This window comes from Triticum aestivum, chromosome 2D (genome assembly GCF_018294505.1).
Source record: "Triticum aestivum cultivar Chinese Spring chromosome 2D, IWGSC CS RefSeq v2.1, whole genome shotgun sequence".
NCBI classification, from domain to species: Eukaryota; Viridiplantae; Streptophyta; class Magnoliopsida; order Poales; family Poaceae; genus Triticum; species Triticum aestivum.
This window is the reverse complement of record NC_057799.1, coordinates 565782838-565801544: the sequence shown is the minus strand read 5'-3', so window position 1 is coordinate 565801544 and position 18707 is coordinate 565782838. Positions and strand designations below refer to the sequence as shown.

The 18707-nt window shown below is 45.6% G+C and overlaps 1 protein-coding gene across 1 annotated transcript; it reads right to left on the bottom strand.

Moving 5' to 3' along the window:
- Positions 1–254: 254 nt before the first annotated feature.
- On the bottom strand, positions 255–1208 carry LOC123050009 (FCS-Like Zinc finger 2-like). Its single transcript, XM_044472858.1, has one exon. The coding sequence runs from the start codon at positions 1113–1115 to the stop codon at positions 825–827; it is 291 nt and encodes a 96-aa protein (XP_044328793.1). The 5' UTR covers positions 1116–1208; the 3' UTR covers positions 255–824.
- Between the last annotated feature and the right edge of the window lie 17499 nt (positions 1209–18707).

Sequence of the window (18707 nt, the reverse complement as noted above, 5' to 3'; positions counted from 1 at the left end):
TGGGAAATATCCTCAAGATATAGTGAAACTTAAGGTTCACCATGTGGGAAGCTCAAGGCAGGGGCTCCAAACCGGCCAATTCACTTGCACATAATTACTCCCTCGGTTCATAAATATAAGAGGTTTTGAATATTTTACTATATAAACTACAGATATAGACCAAAATGAGTGAACAAACAAATTAAAGCGTGCGTACATATATGCGATTCAAAAAAATATAACAACTTATATTTGTGAACAAAGGGAGTATAAAATCTCAAAAGATTCTGATTTAGCAAAATATCATAAAATCATGGATAAAATGTCGCCTCAAATCGTATTGGCATATCACTAGAAACATTAGAGATGCTATAAATCCGAAAAGAATAACAAAATTTAGGGGCAAGATAATTTGTAGGTTGGTTGCCATGATGTATTTACAGTGACACTGCTGTTGCATGTGGTTATGGTACCCAAAACCAAACAGGACCCAATCATTAAAGGCAAGCTAAACAAGAGAGGGCGCAGAAGGGCGACCCAAATAGTAGAAGTCTCATCAGATCCATTGCGATTACATTTCTGTTTTCGACCGAGAACAAGTACACTTTCCAACCATTTGGGCAGCCTAATTAGCTTGCCATGGACACATGCTTCGTGCCGCCTGATGCTGCTGCCCTGCCTTGCCTCCTGTAGGCGGCACCAAGCTGCCTCTGGTGCCTCCACCGGAGCAGGCTAGAGCACCGGCCGGACAGACGGAGACGACGATGATTCTTCAGAATACAGATGATGTATTCTTCTGAATTCGGATCTTGTCGATCCATACAAAACTTTCAGCGGTCAGCCGGTTAGCTTGCGACGGACACCTTCCTGGGCTGCCGCTGCCCACGGTGGGACTCCGTCTCCGCCGAGAATATCTGCTGCCTCCGGGCGGCTTGCTTGGCGCAGACGGCGTCGAGGTGCATCTGCTCGTGGCGGCACTCCTCGCTGCAGAAGGGCGTGTCTCCTCTGTACATGAAGACGTCGCTGTCGCGCGCCAGCGGCTTGGCGCAGAGCGCGCACGCGTCCATCGCCGGCATGCCGGGCTCGCCGAGCAGCTCGTTGTCGAAGAAGAAGGAGCAGGCCACTGATCGCGACATGGTACGTGTGTGTAGGTGGTTTTGGAGCAAAATGCTGACCAGAGCTTAGCTTGGTGGTGGGCTTGGTTGGTGGTGCGAGGAGAGGGAGGAAGAGGAGAGCGAGCGAGTTGTGTGGAGAAAGGCTCAGGTATATATGGTGCGTGCAGACGGAGACGGCAAAGGCCGTCGGAATGCTGTGGTCCGGTGCGCCCACGGGTCGGGCAATACTGCGCTCAGCTCAACCGAGAGGAAAACGACGGCAATATGTCCGGGCGAGGTCGACCAGGTCCCGAATAATGAATGTCTTGTGATATTTTGTGAAGGCTAGAAATGTAGCTGTATTTGAAAACTCTCAAAAATACTTGAAGTATATTCCGGCTGTACTCGTGTGAGTATAAGATTAGGCAGCTTTGCTTAAAATAGCGCTAACGCTTTGCCTCTATCTCAAAATAAAAATAAAAATGAGACAGGTGCCCCAGACGGCAAATAATAGACACCAATGCCTATCGTGCACTGTACTGTATGTGATATTTTGAGCAAATAATTCGAGGTCTTCTCCTTCAGCTGTCGTCCACACCAGCAACTTGTGAGCAGTGGACTCGCGCGCACACTTGCAGATCTTGTCTACGCAAGCAATGTGTGCGGCCATTTGCAGTCTTCAAAACTTCAGGCTCAAGGATACTGCTAGACAAAAATACGAGATCATTGAGCTGTTTAAGTAGAGAGAGATTTCCAGCCAGGTTCGTTTAGCTAGCTCGGGGATCGTGCACGTTCCGTATCATGGCGTGGCAGCTGCAGTTGCCGTTGAGCGTTGAACGGATCGACTCGAGATTCCGTTGGCACCTCGCAGTCCACTGTTCTCTCTCCGGCGAGGCAGGCAGGCCTCGTCCTGGGGAGCAGCTTTTCTCGAGATTTGCGTGCTATTTGTTTTTACGGCTTCCTCGATTAGCAACACTGACGCGTCGGACGTAATCATCGGAGTACGCGAACATCGGGAAAAGGTCGACATCTTCCTCCGGGAGGGGAGTGAAACTTGGGAGTATCTGACTACAAATTATTGCTCGCACGCACGGCGATCTCTTGGAAGTACTCACGGTCGACTGCTGAGTGCTGCCGACCACAACTAACCTTGGCTGCAGAGTGTGAAGTATTGGCCTCGCTGATTTTTGCTTCCAGGAACAAAAAAGAGGCCGTGCACGTGCACAATAGCTGTTGCTGCGTACTCGTCGAGTCACGGGCTGCAAAGCGGTGATGGCGCACACCGTTGGTTGTATGTCGACGCTGCACACCAACCAATGCGCCAAGCGAGTCCCTCCATTCCAAAATATAGTGCGCCCACGCTTCTCGAGGTCTAACTTTGACCATAAATTTAGCCAACGAGACCGATTACGGCGGGAGAAAAAGTTAGATAATTGAAAACTTCTTTTGAATACGAATTCACTAGTATAACTTTTGCTCCCGCCGCAATCGGTCTTGTTTGTTAAATTTTTGGTCAAAGTTGAAGCACGGGGATAGAGGAAGCACTATATTTTGAAACGGAGGGAGTATGAATCATCTCCTGATGCGTCTGACTCAGGGATGAGTCGTGAGAGGAACGTACAGAAAAAAGCGAAACAGACAGCGGATGTGTGTTCAGCCAATCAGTGGTGTAAATGTGGGATATTTTTCTTCGATCCGGCGTTTTGCGTACTCACTTCACAAACACTAAATCTAGCTCCGTTTTGTTTTCTCCAGTGATTGCTTAGCAGTGTACTCCCTCCGGTCCATTTTAGTCTGCATATAAGTTTTTGTCTGAAGTCAAAGTTTCCCTACTTCGAGCAAACTTATAGAAAAAAATATCAACATTCACAATGCCAAATCAATATAGCTAGATTCATTGTGAAATGTAGTTTCATAGTATATATATTTTGTATTCAATATTTTGATATTTTTTAATATAAATTTTGTCAAACTTTGTAAAGTTTGACTTGACTAAGATCTAATACACGGAGTAAAAAAGGACCGAAGGGACTACTTAAATTTGGCAACATACAATTGTTGTGAACTGCTACAATTTAAGCGAAGCTTGCTATGGAATATTCAACTGAACGGTTAATTTCTTATAGCGTACTCTTTACACATTTGACAAATTTCACAAGAAATCTCTTGATTCAAAATTGGAAAATTGCATTTTTTAGAATTTGCAATAATGCGATGAGCGAACGACGGGAATTGAACCCGCCCCAAGAAAACACATCAATTCATAATATATTTCAATATTTCATGCAGTTTTTTGTGTGTGCAGTTTTCGTACTTGCCGGAACTATGTGGTATGGGTCAGCAACGATCCCAATCGAATTATTTGGGCCTCTCCTTTAATCATATCATAAACGGAAAAGTGTTCAATTAGAACATGAAAACGAATTGCTTCGTATTGTCGAGATCCTAAATAAGAAACAAACACTATATGAATAAATACATCTATCATAAATGAGTAGACGACCCAATTGCAAGAGCGGGGCTCTACCAACTGGAAACAACTAGCAGAAAGAAAGATGAACGCACTCCTTCGGTTCCTTCCTGGGCCCAAAGTAGTGCTTTATTTCCTGGCTAAACAAGAGTAGATAGGCAAAATTTATTCTGATCTGCACGCCTGTATTGGAAATACACAATCACGAATAATCCCGCAAAAGAAATAGGAAGGAATGGGTGGAAGATTTACTAGAAAAGAAATATATAATACCTTTCTAATCGTAGGTAAGGCTACCTATATAGCTTTGTGCTTCGGGCGTTCCAGATTCAATAGGAATACAGAAGTTGTGGTCAATAAGGTAGGGATCATCAAAACACCGAACCACCTGATGTACCCGCTCATGAAACTGCTCTGTTGCAATGGATGGCAAAAGGGCCATAGTACCTAAAGCACTAGAGTGATCCAGTAGCCGGGAAGGGGCCTAGAAGCTTCGTTACTCCTTAACTCGGAGATACTCCTTAAGTAGAATCATCTCGCTTTTCATTCATTTCAGCCACGCCATAATAGCCACCACAATAAGAAAGAAGTAAGTGAAACTCCTATGAGTCGTCGGCTCATTCTTCAACAGGTGCAGCTTGTTGGAAATATGCCCTAGAGGCAATAATAAATAGGTTATTATTATATTTCCCTGTTCATGATAATCGTTTATTATCCATGCTAGAATTGTATTGATAGGAAACTCAGATACATGTGTGGATACATAGACAACACCATGTCCCTAGTAAGCCTCTAGTTGACTAGCTCGTAATAGATGGTTACGGTTTCCTGACCATGGACATTGGATGTTGTTGATAACGGGATCACATCATTAGGAGAATGATGTGATGGACAAGACCCAATCCTAAGCCTAGCACAAGATCGTGTAGTTCGTTTGCTCAGAGCTTTTCTAATGTCAAGTATCATTTCCTTAGACCATGAGATTGTGCAACTCCCGGATACCGTAGGAATGCTTTGGGTGTACCAAACGTCACAACGTAACTGGGTGGCTATAAAGGTGCACTACAGGTATCTCTGAAAGTGTCTGTTGGGTTGGCACGAATCGAGACTGGGATTTGTCACTCCGCGTAAACGGAGAGGTATCTCTGGGCCCACTCGGTAGGACATCATCATAATGTGCACAATGTGACCAAGGAGTTGATCACGGGATGATGTGAGTTACGGAACGAGTAAAGAGACTTGCCGGTAACGAGATTGAACAAGGTATCGGGATACCGACGATCGAATCTCGGGCAAGTAACATACCGATAGACAAAGGGAATTGTATACGGGATTGATTGAATCCCCGACATCGTGGTTCATCCGATGAGATCATCGTGGAACATGTGGGAGCCAACATGGGTATCCAGATCCCGCTGTTGGTTATTGACCGGAGAACGTCTCGGTCATGTCTGCATGGTTCCCGAACCCGTAGGGTCTACACACTTAAGGTTCGATGACGCTAGGGTTATAGGGAAAGTATGTACGTGGTTACCGAATGTTGTTCGGGGTCCCGGATGAGATCCCGGACGTCACGAGGAGTTCCGGAATGGTCCGGAGGTAAAGATTTATATATGGGAAGTCCTGTTTTGGTCACCGGAAAAGTTTCGGGTGTTATCGGTAATGTACCGGGACCACCGGAAGGGTCCCGGGGGTCCACCAAGTGGGGCCACCAGCCCCAGAAGGCTGCGTGGGCCAAGTGTGGGAGGGGACCAGCCCCAGGTGGGCTGGTGCGCCCCCCCACCAAGTCCCAAGGCGCGTGGGATAGTGGGAGGGGGCAAACCCTAGGTCCAGATGGGCCTTAGGGCCCATCTAGTGGGGCGCCCCCCCCTCTCCTCCCCTTGCCCCCCCCCCCCCCTTGGATGGGATCTAGGGCTGGCCGCCTCCTCTTGGGGTGGGAACCCTAGAGGGGGGCGCAGCCCCCTCCCCCCTATATATAGTTGAGGTTTGGGCTGCCCAAGACACACGAGAACGTCTCCTTTTCGGCGCAGCCCTACCCCTCTCCCTCCTCCTCCTCTCCCGCGGTGCTTGGCGAAGCCCTGCGGGATTGCCACGCTCCTCCATCACCACCACGCCGTCGTGCTGCTGCTGGATGGAGTCTTCCCCAACCTCTCCCTCTCTCCTTGCTGGATCAAGGCGTGGGAGACGTCACCGGGCTGCACGTGTGTTGAACGCGGAGGCACCGTTCTTCGGTGCTCAGATCGGAATCAACCGCGATCTGAATCGCTACGAGTACGACTCCATCAACCCCGTTCTCTTGAACGCTTCCGCTCGCGATCTACAAGGGTATGTAGATGCACTCCTTCCCTCTCGTTGCTAGTAAACTCCATAGATTGATCTTGGTGATGCGTAGAAAATTTTGAATTTCTTCTACGTTCCCCAACAGCGGCATCATGAGCTAGGTCTATGCGTAGTTTCTATGCACGAGTAGAACACAAAGTAGTTGTGGGCGTCGATGTTGTCAATTCTTCTTGCCACTACTAGTCTTATCTTGTTTCGGCGGCATTGTGGGATGAAGCGGCCCGGACCGACCTTACATGTACGCTTACGTGAGACAGGTTCCACCGACTGACATGCACTAGTTGCATAAGGTGGCTAGCGGGTGTTTGTCTCTCCCACTTTAGTCGGAACGGATTCGATGAAAAGGGTCCTTATGAAGGGTAAATAGAAATTGGCATATCACGTTGTGGTTTTACGTAGGTAAGAAACGTTCTTGCTAGAAACCTATACAAGCCACGTAAAAACTTGCAACAACAATTAGAGGACGTCTAACTTGTTTTTGCAGCATGTGCTATGTGATGTGATATGGCCAGAAGATGTGATGAATGATATATGTGATGTATGAGATTGATCATATTCTTGTAATAGGAATCACGACTTGCATGTCGATGAGTATGACAACCGGTAGGAGCCATAGGAGTTGTCTTTATTTTTTGTATGACCTGCGAGTCATTGAATAACGCCATGTAAATTACTTTGCTTTATTGCTAAGCGCGTTAGCCATAGAAGTAGAAGTAATCGTTGGCGTGACAACTTCATGAAGACACAATGATGGAGATCATGATGATGGAGATCATGGTGTCATGCCGGTGACAAAGATGATCATGGTGCCCCGAAGATGAAGATCAAAGGAGCAAAATGATATTGGCCATATCATGTCACTATTTGATTGCATGTGATGTTTATCATGTTATGCATCTTATTTGCTTAGAACGACGGTAGTAAGTAAGATGATCCCTCACTAAAATTTCAAGAGAAGTGTTCCCCCTAACTGTGCACCGTTGCGAAGGTTCGTTGTTTCGAAGCACCACGTGATGATCGGGTGTGATAGATTCTAACGTTCGAATACAACGGGTGTTAACGAGCCTAGCATGTACAGACATGGCCTCGGAACACATGCGAAACACTTAGGTTGACTTGACGAGCCTAGCATGTACAGACATGGCCTCGGAACACAAGAGACCGAAAGGTCGAACATGAGTCATATAGCAGATACGATCAACATGGAGATGTTCACCGATGATGACTAGTCTGTCTCACGTGATGATCGGACACGGCCTAGTTTGACTCGGATCATGTATCACTTAGATGACTAGAGGGATGTCTATCTGAGTGGGAGTTCATTAATCATATGAACTTAATTATCATGAACATAGTCAAAAGGTCTTCGCAAATTATGTCATACGCTTTAGTTCTACTGTTTAAGATATGTTCCTAGAGAAAATTTAGTTGAAAGTTGGTAGTAGCAATTATGCAGACTGGGTCCGTAAACTGAGGATTGTCCTCATTGCTGCACAGAAGGCTTATGTCCTTAATGCACCGCTCGGTGTGCTGAACCTCAGCATCGTCTGTAGATGTTGCGAAACATCTGACATATATGTTTTGATAACTATGTGATAGTTCAGTGCGTAATGCTAACGGTTTAGAATTGTGGCACCAAAGACGGTTTTTGAAACGTCGCAGAACATATGAGATGTTCCGAAGACTGAAATTGGGATTTCAGACTAGTGCCCACGTCAAGAGGTATGAGACCTCTGACAAGTTTCTTAAGCCTGCAAACTAAGGGAGAAAAGCTCAATCGTTGAGCATGTGCTCAGATTGTCTGAGTACTACAATCACTTGAATCAAGTGGGAGTTAATCTTCCAGATGATATAGTGATGGTTCTCCAAAGTCACTGCCACCAAGCTACTGGAGCTTCGTGATGAACTATAACATATCAGGGATAGATATGATGATCCTTGAGCTATTCGCAATGTTTGACACCGCGAGAGTAGAAATCAAGAAGGAGCATCAATTGTTGATGGTTAGTAAAACCACTAGTTTAAGAAGGGCAAGGGTAAAAGGGATACTTCATGAAACAGCAAGTCGTTTGCTGCTCTAGTGAAGAATCCCAAGGTTGAACCCAAACCCGAGACTAAGTGCTTCTGTAATGAGGGGAACGGTCACTGAAGCTGTACTACCCTAGATACTTGGTAGATGAGAAGGCAGGCAAGGTCGACAGAAGTATATTGGATATACGTTATATGAATGTGTACTTTACTAGTACTCCTAGCAGCACCAGGGTATTAGATACCGGTTTGGTTGCTAAGTGTTGGTAACTCGAAATAAAAGCTGCGGAATAAACGGAGACTAGCTAAAGGTGAGATGACGATGTGTGTTGGAAGTGTTTCCAAGGTTGATGTGATCAAGCATCGCATGCTCCCTCTACCATCGAGATTTGGTGTTTGCGTTGAGCATGATTGGATTATGTTTATCGCAATACGGTTATTCATTTAAGGAGAATAATGGTTAGTCTGTTTATTTGAATAATACCTTCAATGGTCTTGCACCTAAAATGAATCTCGATCGCAGTGATACACATGTTCGTGAAAAAATATATAAAATAGTAATGATAGTACCACATACTTGTGGCACTGCCATTTGAGTCATATTGGTATAGAACGCATGAAGAAGCTCCATGTAGATGGATTTTTGGACTCAGTCGTTTTTGAAAAGATTGAGACATGCAAACCATGTCTATTGGTATATATGCATGAAGAAACTCCATGCAGATGGATCGTTTGGACTCACTTGATTTTGAATCACTTGAGACATGCAAATCATACCACATGGGCAAGATGACTGAAAGTCCTCGTTTTCAGTAAGATGGAACAAGAGAGCAACTTATTGGAAGTAATACATTTTGATGTATGCAGTCCAATGAGTGCTGAGGCATGCAGTGGATATCGTTATGTTCTTACTTCACAGATGGTTTGAGTAGATGCTGTGTGTATTTGCTTGATGAAACACAAGTCTGGATTATTGAAAGGTTCAAGTAATTTCAGAGTGAAGTTGAAGATCGTCGTGACAAGAGGATAAAATGTCTGTGATATGATCATAGAGATGAGTATCTGAGTTACGAGTTTGGCACACAATTAAGACATTGTGGAAAGTGTTTCATAATTAATACCGCCTGGAACACCATAGTGTGATGGTGTGTCCGAACATCATAACTGCACCCTATTGGATATGGTGCATACCATGATGTCTCTTATCGAATTACCACTATCGTTTATGGGTTAGGCATTAGAGACAACCGCATTCACTTTAAAAGGGGCACCACGCAATTCCGTTGAGACGACACCGTTTAGATAAACCTAAGTTGTCGTTTCTTAAAAGTTTGGGGCTGCGATGCTTATGTGAAAAAGTTTCAGGCTGATAAGCTCGAACCCAAAGCGGATAAATGCATCTTCATAGAATACCCAAAAACAGTTGGGTATACCTCCTATTTCAGATCTGGAAGCAAAAGTAATTGCTTCTACAAGCGAGTCCTTTCTCGAGGAAAAGTTTCTCTCGAAAGAATTGAGTGGGAGGATGGTGGAGACTTGATAAGGTTATTGAACCGTCACTTCAACTATTATGTAGCAGGGCACAGGAAGTTGTTCCTGTGGCACCTACACCAATTGAAGTGGAAGCTTATGATAGTGATCATGAAACTTCGGACCAAGTCACTACCAAACCTCGTAGGACGACGAGGATGCGTGCTACTTCAGAGTGGTACGTGATCCTGTCTGAGATATCATGTTGTTGGACAATACTGAACCTACGAGCTGTGGAGAAGCGATGGTGGGCCCATATTCCGACAAATGGTTAGAAGCCATGAAATCCGTGATAAATGGATCTTTAAGAAGAAGACGGACGTGGACGGTAATGTCACCGTCTATGAAGCTCGACTTGTGGCAAAGAGTATTTCCATAAGTTCAAGGAGTTGACTACGATGAGATTTTCTCATCCGTAGCGATGCTTAAGTCCGTCGGAATCATGTTAGCATTAGCTGCATTTATGAAATCTGGCAGATGGATGTCAAAACAAGTTTCCTTACCAGTTTTCGTAAGGAAAGGTTGTATGTGATACAATCAGAAAGGTTTTGTCGATCCTAAGGATGCTAAAAGGTATGCTAGCTCCAACGATCCTTCCATGGACTAGAGCAAGCATCTCGGAGTCAGAATATACGCTTTGATGGAGTGATCAAAGTTTTTGGGTTCATACAAAGTTTGTTAGAAACTTGTATTTACAATAAAGTTAGTGGGGGCGCTACAACATTTCTGATAAGTATATGTGAATGACATATTGTTGATCCGAAATGATGTAAAATTTCTGGAAAGCATAAAGGGTTGTTTGAAAGGAGTTTTTCAAAGGAAGACCTGGATAAAGCTGCTTACATATTGGGCATCAATATCTATAGAGATAGATCAAGACGCCCGATGATACTTTCAAAGAACGCACACCTTGACATGATTTTGAAAGAGTTCAAAATAGATCAGCAAAGAAGGAGTTCTTGGCTGTGCTACAAGGTGTGAGTATTGAGTAAGACTCAAGACCTGACCACGGCAGAAGAGAGAGAAAGGACGAAGGTCGTCCCCTATGTTTTGGACGTAGGCTCTACAGTATGCTATGCTGTGTACCGCACATCGAGTGTGCCTTGCCATGAGTTGGTCAAGGGGTACAATAGTGATCCGGGAATGGATCACATGACAGCGGTCGAACTCATCCTTAGTACCTAGTGGACTAAGGAATTTTCTCGATTATGGAGGTGAAAAGGAGTTCGTCGTAAAGAGTTACGTCGATGCGAACTTTGACACTAATCCGGATGACTCTGAGTAGTAAACCGGATTCGTATAGTAGAGCAATTATTTGAAATGGCTCCAAATAGCGCGTGGTAGCATCCACAAGATGACATAGATATTCGTAAGCACACACGGATCTGAAAGGTTCAGACCCGTTGACTAATAACCTCTCTCACAAGCATAATATGATCAAACCAGAACTCATTGAGTTTAATCACATAGTGATGTGAACTAGATTGTTGACTCTAGTAAACTCTTTGGATGTTGGTCACATGGTGATGTGACCTATGAGTGTTAATCACATGGTGATGTGGACTAGATTATTGACTCTAGTGCAAGTGGGAGACTGTTGGAAATATGCCCTAGAGGCAATAATAAATAGGTTATTATTATATTTCCTTGTTCATGATAATCGTTTATTATCCATGCTAGAATTGTATTGATAGGAAACTCAGATACATGTGTGGATACGTAGACAACACCATGTCCCTAGTAAGCCTCTAGTTGACTAGCTCGTTGATCAATAGATGGTTACGGTTTCCTGACCATGGACATTGGATGTCGTTGATAACGGGATCACATCATTAGGAGAATGATGTGATGGACAAGACCCAATCCTAAGCCTAGCACAAGATCGTGTAGTTCGTTTGCTCATAGCTTTTCTAATCTCAAGTATCATTTCCTTAGACCATGAGATTGTGCAACTCCCGGATACCGTAGGAATGCTTTGGGTGTACCAAACGTCACAACGTAACTGGGTGGCTATAAAGGTGCACTACAGGTATCTCCAAAAGTGTCTGTTGGGTTGGCACGAATCGAGACTGGGATTTGTCACTCCGTGTAAACGGAGAGGTATCTCTGGGCCCACTCGGTAGGACATCATCATAATGTGCACAATGTGACCAAGGAGTTGATCACGGGATGATGTGAGTTACGGAACGAGTAAAGAGACTTGCCGGTAACGAGATTGAACAAGGTATCGGGATACCGACGATAGAATCTCGGGCAAGTAACATACCGATAGACAAAGGGAATTGTATACGGGATTGATTGAATCCCCGACATCGTGGTTCATCCGATGAGATCATCGTGGAACATGTGGGAGCCAACATGGGTATCCAGATCCCGCTGTTGGTTATTGACCGGAGAAAGTCTCGGTCATGTCTGCATGGTTCCCGAACCCGTAGGGTCTACACACTTAAGGTTCAATGACGCTAGGGTTATAGGGAAAGTATGTACATGGTTACCGAATGTTGTTCGGAGTCCCGGATGAGATCCCGGACGTCACGAGGAGTTCCGGAATGGTCCGGAGGTAAAGATTTATATATGGGAAGTCCTGTTTTGGTCACCGGAAAAGTTTCGGGTGTTATCGGTAATGTACCGGGACCACCGGAAGGGTCCCGGGGGTCCACCAAGTGGGGCCACCAGCCCCAGAAGGCTGCGTGGGCCAAGTGTGGGAGGGGACCAGCCCCAGGTGGGCTGGTGCGCCCCCCCACCAAGTCCCAAGGCGCATGGGAGAGTGGGAGGGGGCAAACCCTAGGTCCAGATGGGCCTTAGGGCCCATCTAGTGGGGCGCCCCCCCTCTCCTCCCCTTGGCCGCCCCCCTTGGATGGGATCTAGGGCTGGCCGCCTCCCCCTGGGGTGGGAACCCTAGAGGGGGGCGCAGCCCCCTCCCCCCCTATATATAGTTGAGGTTTGGGCTGCCCAAGACACACGAGAACGTCTCCTTTTCGGCGCAGCCCTACCCCTCTCCCTCCTCCTCTCCCGCGGTGCTTGGCGAAGCCCTGCGGGATTGCCACGCTCCTCCATCACCACCACGCCGTCGTGCTGCTGCTGGATGGAGTCTTCCCCAACCTCTCCCTCTCTCCTTGCTGGATCAAGGCGTGGGAGACGTCACCGGGCTGCACGTGTGTTGAACGCGGAGGCACCGTTCTTCGGTGCTCAGATCGGAATCAACCGCGATCTGAATCGCTACGAGTACGACTCCATCAACCCCGTTCTCTTGAACGCTTCCGCTCGCGATCTACAAGGGTATGTAGATGCACTCCTTCCCTCTCGTTGCTAGTAAACTCCATAGATTGATCTTGGTGATGCGTAGAAAATTTTGAATTTCTGCTACGTTCCCCAACACAGCTGGCCCATCCTAGACTTGAACCAAAGACCTCGCCCGTGAAGTAAAACATCGCCTCTATGATCATGCACAGATTTCCTGGGAAACAAAGTCATAGGCACGTAACTTCGGAGCTAACGATCCGGGTTCGATTCCTGCTACCCGCTCAGATCTTTGATGATCTAGTATTAGCTAGCAAGTGTATGGACTCAGACTTTGATGACTCCCTAGTGGCCAGGGAAGCGACGAATTATTATCTCTTTCTAAAAGAATAAATAAAAGCGAACGGAAGACCACAGACTCCCTAGCGTCTCTGCTCAACCTAAAATGTGAACGAAATAGATAGAAACTCTTCGATGGAAATTGAAAAGAAATGTAGCCCCGTCCGCTTATCTCTAGCCCGTGAACTTAGCGGATACTATGATAGCTATAGCGGCGATTTTTGCAATTAACGTGGATTATTTTGTAAGTTTATAACTTTTATGATCTCGTTCGAAAAAAATCAGCTACGGAGCTACCGAGCAAAGGCCGTTTTTCGAACTCCAACCAAAGTAGATTTGAAGACGAGTCACTTCAATTAGTCTTTTTATCGAATCTTTGAAAGATAGATTTTAAATGATCGATATTGTGATTTGTCTACGCAGACGATATGGTCTTCGGCTTACCAAGAGGGGATAAGTGCACCCGACAAACTAATTTGGAATTGATTTCTCAGAAATAATCATAGAAGAAAAATAAAAAGAAGGAATTCTAATAAACAAATAGATATAGTATACCACCTATCGATTTTGTTTTACTTATGAGGTAAAAAGGCATACTCCTCTGGGAGTTCAATTAGGACGTGGGGGCCGATTTACCCTCTTTTGGATTGAGTTTCGCAATTTTGGCTTTTGCTGTCTAATTTTCTCAGGGAGATGGTTAAGTAACTCAAAAGATAGAGGAGAGCACCAGGCCCAGATTTCCTCTCAACGCTCTAACACCCATACAGGATTCGGACCGAACTGTCTCATGACATTCTAAACCCAACTCATGGTCAAATAGGTTTATTTTCTTTGCGAGACCTTTTAATTTTTCTTATCATGTAGGACCCACCATCTGAGCTAACCTAACCTTTCCTTAGCATGGACAACAATCAATATCTCACAGCGAAATATGTCTACCGGAGAACGCCACCTTATTTGCCGGATCTTCCATTCTTTTTAGAAAACTAGTTAGAGCCTCAAAGTCCTATTAGAACTCCCAAGCTTGCTCCTTTGGACATCACCGTCGATGCCAGCGTAGGTGTCTGAAAAGCATGGTAGCTCGAAAAATTCCTAGGACGAAGCAGTTTCAAACCTTTGCTCTTGTCCGGCCTTATGATATTCTAATTAGTTTGAATGGCAAAGATTTCTCATTTTATCTCCTTTCTATGAATGTAAAAAAGCGCTGAAGGTTTAAGATGACCAATGGCGTGGATATATTGGGACATGGCATTATCATACTCCTGTTTTCCGTACAAATGGTCACCATACCTCCATGGAACCTTAGTAGTCATGTCAGGAAGCGGATTTTTCTTTCGCAAAAAGGTACTTCGAACTTGGAATGAGCCTGTGTACAAGATCGTAATGAAGGGCACGATCTTGCTCACGAAGTTAATGAAATTATCCGAGCACCTTGCAAATGGAGTCCTGAACTATGTACTGGAACTTGTTGGTGCATGGATTTCACGTTTCAGCAGCACTTTGGTTCGTTCTGAACAAATGGGATCCTTGCCGTGTCATAACTCTGATGAAAAGGCGAAACACCCGGACAATTAGAATTAAAACAATTGTCAACAATATGGGGTCAAAAAGCAAAAAAAAAGTGATTTTAGCCCTTATAAAAAGATAACAGATTTTTGAACCTCTTTCACGCTCCGGAGGCCAACCCGCTTCAAATATGGAACAAGGATTCTGGCAATGCAACAAACCAAACAAAGTTCTCCTTAGGAGGATAGATGGGGCGATTCAGGTGAGATCAATGACAAATCACGACAATATTATTAAAAGCTTGGATTGTAGTTCAATTCGTCAGAGCACCGCCCTGTCAAGACCGAAGTTACTGGTTCAAGCCCCGTTAGTCTCGAACTAGGATTAAATGAATGGAGAAATTCATATTTCCTTTTCCCATGAAAAAGTGGCAAAATATGGAAAATTAATAATAATATTTCTACATAAAACACTCAGAAAGGGGATTTTAATTAAAATCCAAAACAGGATATTAGTTTTTTCTCTTGTTCTCCCCAGCCCCTTTTCATCTATGGACTCCTAACATCTGATCCAGCCTAGTTGTAAACATTGAGCCAAAATCAAACAAAATATTCCTAAAAGTACCGTACCATTGTCGTTTTTAGGGCTAAAAGGAATGGGTCATCTTTGCCAATTGATAACTGAGTGAGAGAAGACAATAATGGTCTTAAAGCGGTCGGTTCGCAAGATTCACAATCTTCCCCTATTGGTCGGCTGCGCGTGAAACACATAGGCTCATATCGCATTTATCGATCGGTCGTTAACTGACTGGTCGTAGATTCAAATCCTAGTTGGGGAGATTTATTATTTCTTTAATGTAAGAATTTCAATATAAGAATAAAGAAATGAATTAAAAGGCTTGATTTGACCCTTAGGAGTATTAAAGAGTAGGTAACACTTTAGCTATCCTTGTTTGTATTTCCATTACATTCTATCTCATCATACAACATCCTGTAGATAACATAGAGCCCAAGGATGTAGAAAATCATAACATGAGCGATTCGGCCAAATCACGTCTTATCATATGAAGAAATCTTTCCCTATATCAATTCCCTTGCTGTTTCACGTACAGGTACCCTTTTGATGAAGGTCGTTCAGGCTTTTTTCCTGGGAGTATGGCATCTCTTTGAAATAAGAGTCTTCGAATAATGATGAATTCAAAGATTTATTAAGGACTTTTAAGGGACCACGCTCGTGGAAAGAAGAATAAAGTAAGTAGACCTGACTCCTTAAATGATGCCTCTATCCGATGTAAGGAAAAAAATCGTTTTATTTTAAATTTAAGCAACGGGAGTTTTTTAGGGTGTTGTGGTGCTAGGCGAAGTTTGAGTGTCGCATCCTAGTGAAGGAAATATGTCCTAGAGGCAATAATAAAGTTATTATTTATTTCCTTATATCATGATAAATGTTTGTTATTCATGCTAGAATTGTATTAACCGGAAACATAATACTTTTGTGAATACATAGACAAACTGAGTGTCACTAGTATCCCTCTACTTGAGTAGCTCGTTAATCAAAGATGGTTATGTTTCCTAGATATTGACATGAGTTGTCATTTGATTAACGGGATCACATCATTAGGAGAATGATGTGATTGACTTGACCCATTCCGTTAGCTTAGCACTCGATCGTTTAGTATGTTGCTATTGCTTTCTTCATGACTTATACATGTTCCTATGACTATGAGATTATGCAACTCCCGTTTACCTGAGGAACACTTTGTGTGCTACCAAACGTCACAACGTAACTGGTTGATTATAAAGGTGCTCTACAGGTGTCTCCGAAGGTACTTGTTGGGTTGGCGTATTTCGAGATTAGGATTTGTCACTCCAATTGTCGGAGAGGTATCTCTGGGCCCACTCGGTAATGCACATCACTATAAGCCTTGCAAGCATTGCAACTAATGAGTTAGTTGCGGGATGATGTATTACAGAACGAGTAAAGAGACTTGTCGGTAACGAGATTGAACTAGGTATTGAGATACGGCGATCGAATCTCGGGCAAGTAACATACCGATGACAAAGGGAACAACGTATGTTGTTATGCGGTCTGACCGATAAAGATCTTCGTAGAATATGTAGGAGCCAATATGGGCATCCAGGTCCCGCTATTGGTTATTGACCAGAGAGGTGTCTCGGTCATGTCTACATAGTTCTCGAGCCCGTAGGGTCCGCACGCTTAACGTTCGTTGATGATACAGTACTATGAGTTATGTATGTTGGTGACCGAATGTTGTTCGGAGTTTTGGATGAGATCACGGATATGACGAGGAACTCCGGAATGGTCCGGAAGTAAAGATTGATATGTGGATAGTAGTGTTTGATCTCCGGAAAGGTTCCGGAATCCATCGGAAGGGGTTCCGGATGTTTCCCGAAATGTTTGGGCACAAGAACACTTTATCTGGGCCAAAGGGGAAAGCCCACGAGGTTTTTGGAAAGCGCAAAAGGAAGTTTTGCGGAGTCCAGGGGCCAGACGCCAGGGTCCCTGGCGTCTGGGTCCAGACGCCAGGAACCCTGGCGTCTGGCCCTGGAGTCCGAAAAGGACTCTTGCCTTTCGGGTGAAACCGACTTTGTGGAGTCTTTTACTCCAAGTTTCGACCCCAATGCTCAACATATAAATAGAGGGGTAGGGCTAGCACCCAACACACATCAAGAAACACCAAGCCGTATGCCGGCAACCCCGTCTCCTCTAGTTTATCCTCCATCATAGTTTTCGTAGTGCTTAGGCGAAGCCCTGCGAAGATTGTTCTTCACCAACACCGTCACCACGCCGTCGTGCTGCCGGAACTCATCTACTACTTCGCCCCTCTTGCTGGATCGAGAAGGCGAGGACGTCACCGAGCCGAACGTGTGCAGAAGTCGGAGGTGCCGTGCTTTCGGTACTTGGATCGGTCGGATCGTGAAGACGTACGACTACATCAACCGCGTTGATATAACGCTTCCGCTTACGGTCTACAAGGGCACGGAGACAACACTCTCCCCTCTCGTTTCTATGCATCACCATGATCTTGCGTGTGCGTAGGAATTTTTTTGAAATTACTACGTTCGCCAACACCTAGATGGTTAAAGTTCAGTATTCGAAAGCATCAGTAGCTTACACTCTCATCCGAGTAGCATGGGGCACGTGTGAATCAGCTCCTCAACCCTAGCCCATAGAGTGGGTATGGAGAACCCTAGACGCGCTCGGACACGTCTACCACATTGGACCGGCCCACACTGGACCAACCGACCCCACATATAACCCTCACTCCGGATGATAGTCAACAAACTCCACTTCACTCTCTCCCAGTCTCCTCCTCTCCTAGTCCCCTCTGCTTTCGATCTTTTGCGCGCAACGGTAGCAGCGCCACCTATGATGGTGGATCCAACAGTGATGACGACTCAGACTCGCTCCTGCACGACGCGGAGCCGGATGACGTGGAGGAGATCGCCCTTCACATCGTGCTGCACCGATCGCGGCTGGACCAGGGAGGCAACCTAGCTCGGGTTCTGCCTATCCCCGTCGTCCGACCCTTCCCGTCCTTCACGCAGCTCTAGGCGCTTTGTGCCCCTCTAGGTACACCGCCATGCGCCCCTCTCCACCCTCTCTACCAGCTTCGGAGGGCATCCTCGGGCACTGTTGGGTCCTCGTGCCCTCGTTGGTGCGTACGAGGACGCCCGAATCCGAGGCCCAGTTCGCACGGTGCGAGCCGCAACGAGTAAGGAAGAGGGCAGCGGTGGGGGAGGCGCTGCCCATACGTCGAGGAAGCGTGCACCCTTGTGGATCCAGAGGACCAGATCATCGCGACGTTCCTCTAGCGCTCCCTCACAACGGCAAAGACGGACACGCGATGGCTCCACTGCAAAAACTGCCAAAGTGCTCTGGCTCACCATAAAGCAGACGGAGCGTGAAGGTATGGCGGAGGCGGTGGCCAAGGCGAAGGAGTAGGACCCCATGGTCCGGAGGATGACCAGCTACATCTCCTCCTCCGACTACTCGGACCTCACCAATTGCTCCAGCTCCGCTGACACCTACACTGAGGGGTACAACCGCACTTGCGACCGCAGGGGAAAAGGGGCCCGGGAGGAAATGATGATTTCCTCTGCCCTTCTCCGCCTGTCCATTCTTTCTAGTTTTTTTATGTTTAATTACCATTTTTGGCG

What these genes read in the sequence shown, in the direction of transcription:
- LOC123050009 (XM_044472858.1), bottom strand. Translation starts at nt 1,115, where the DNA reads ATGTCGCGATCAGTGGCCTGCTCCTTCTTCTTCGACAACGAGCTGCTC.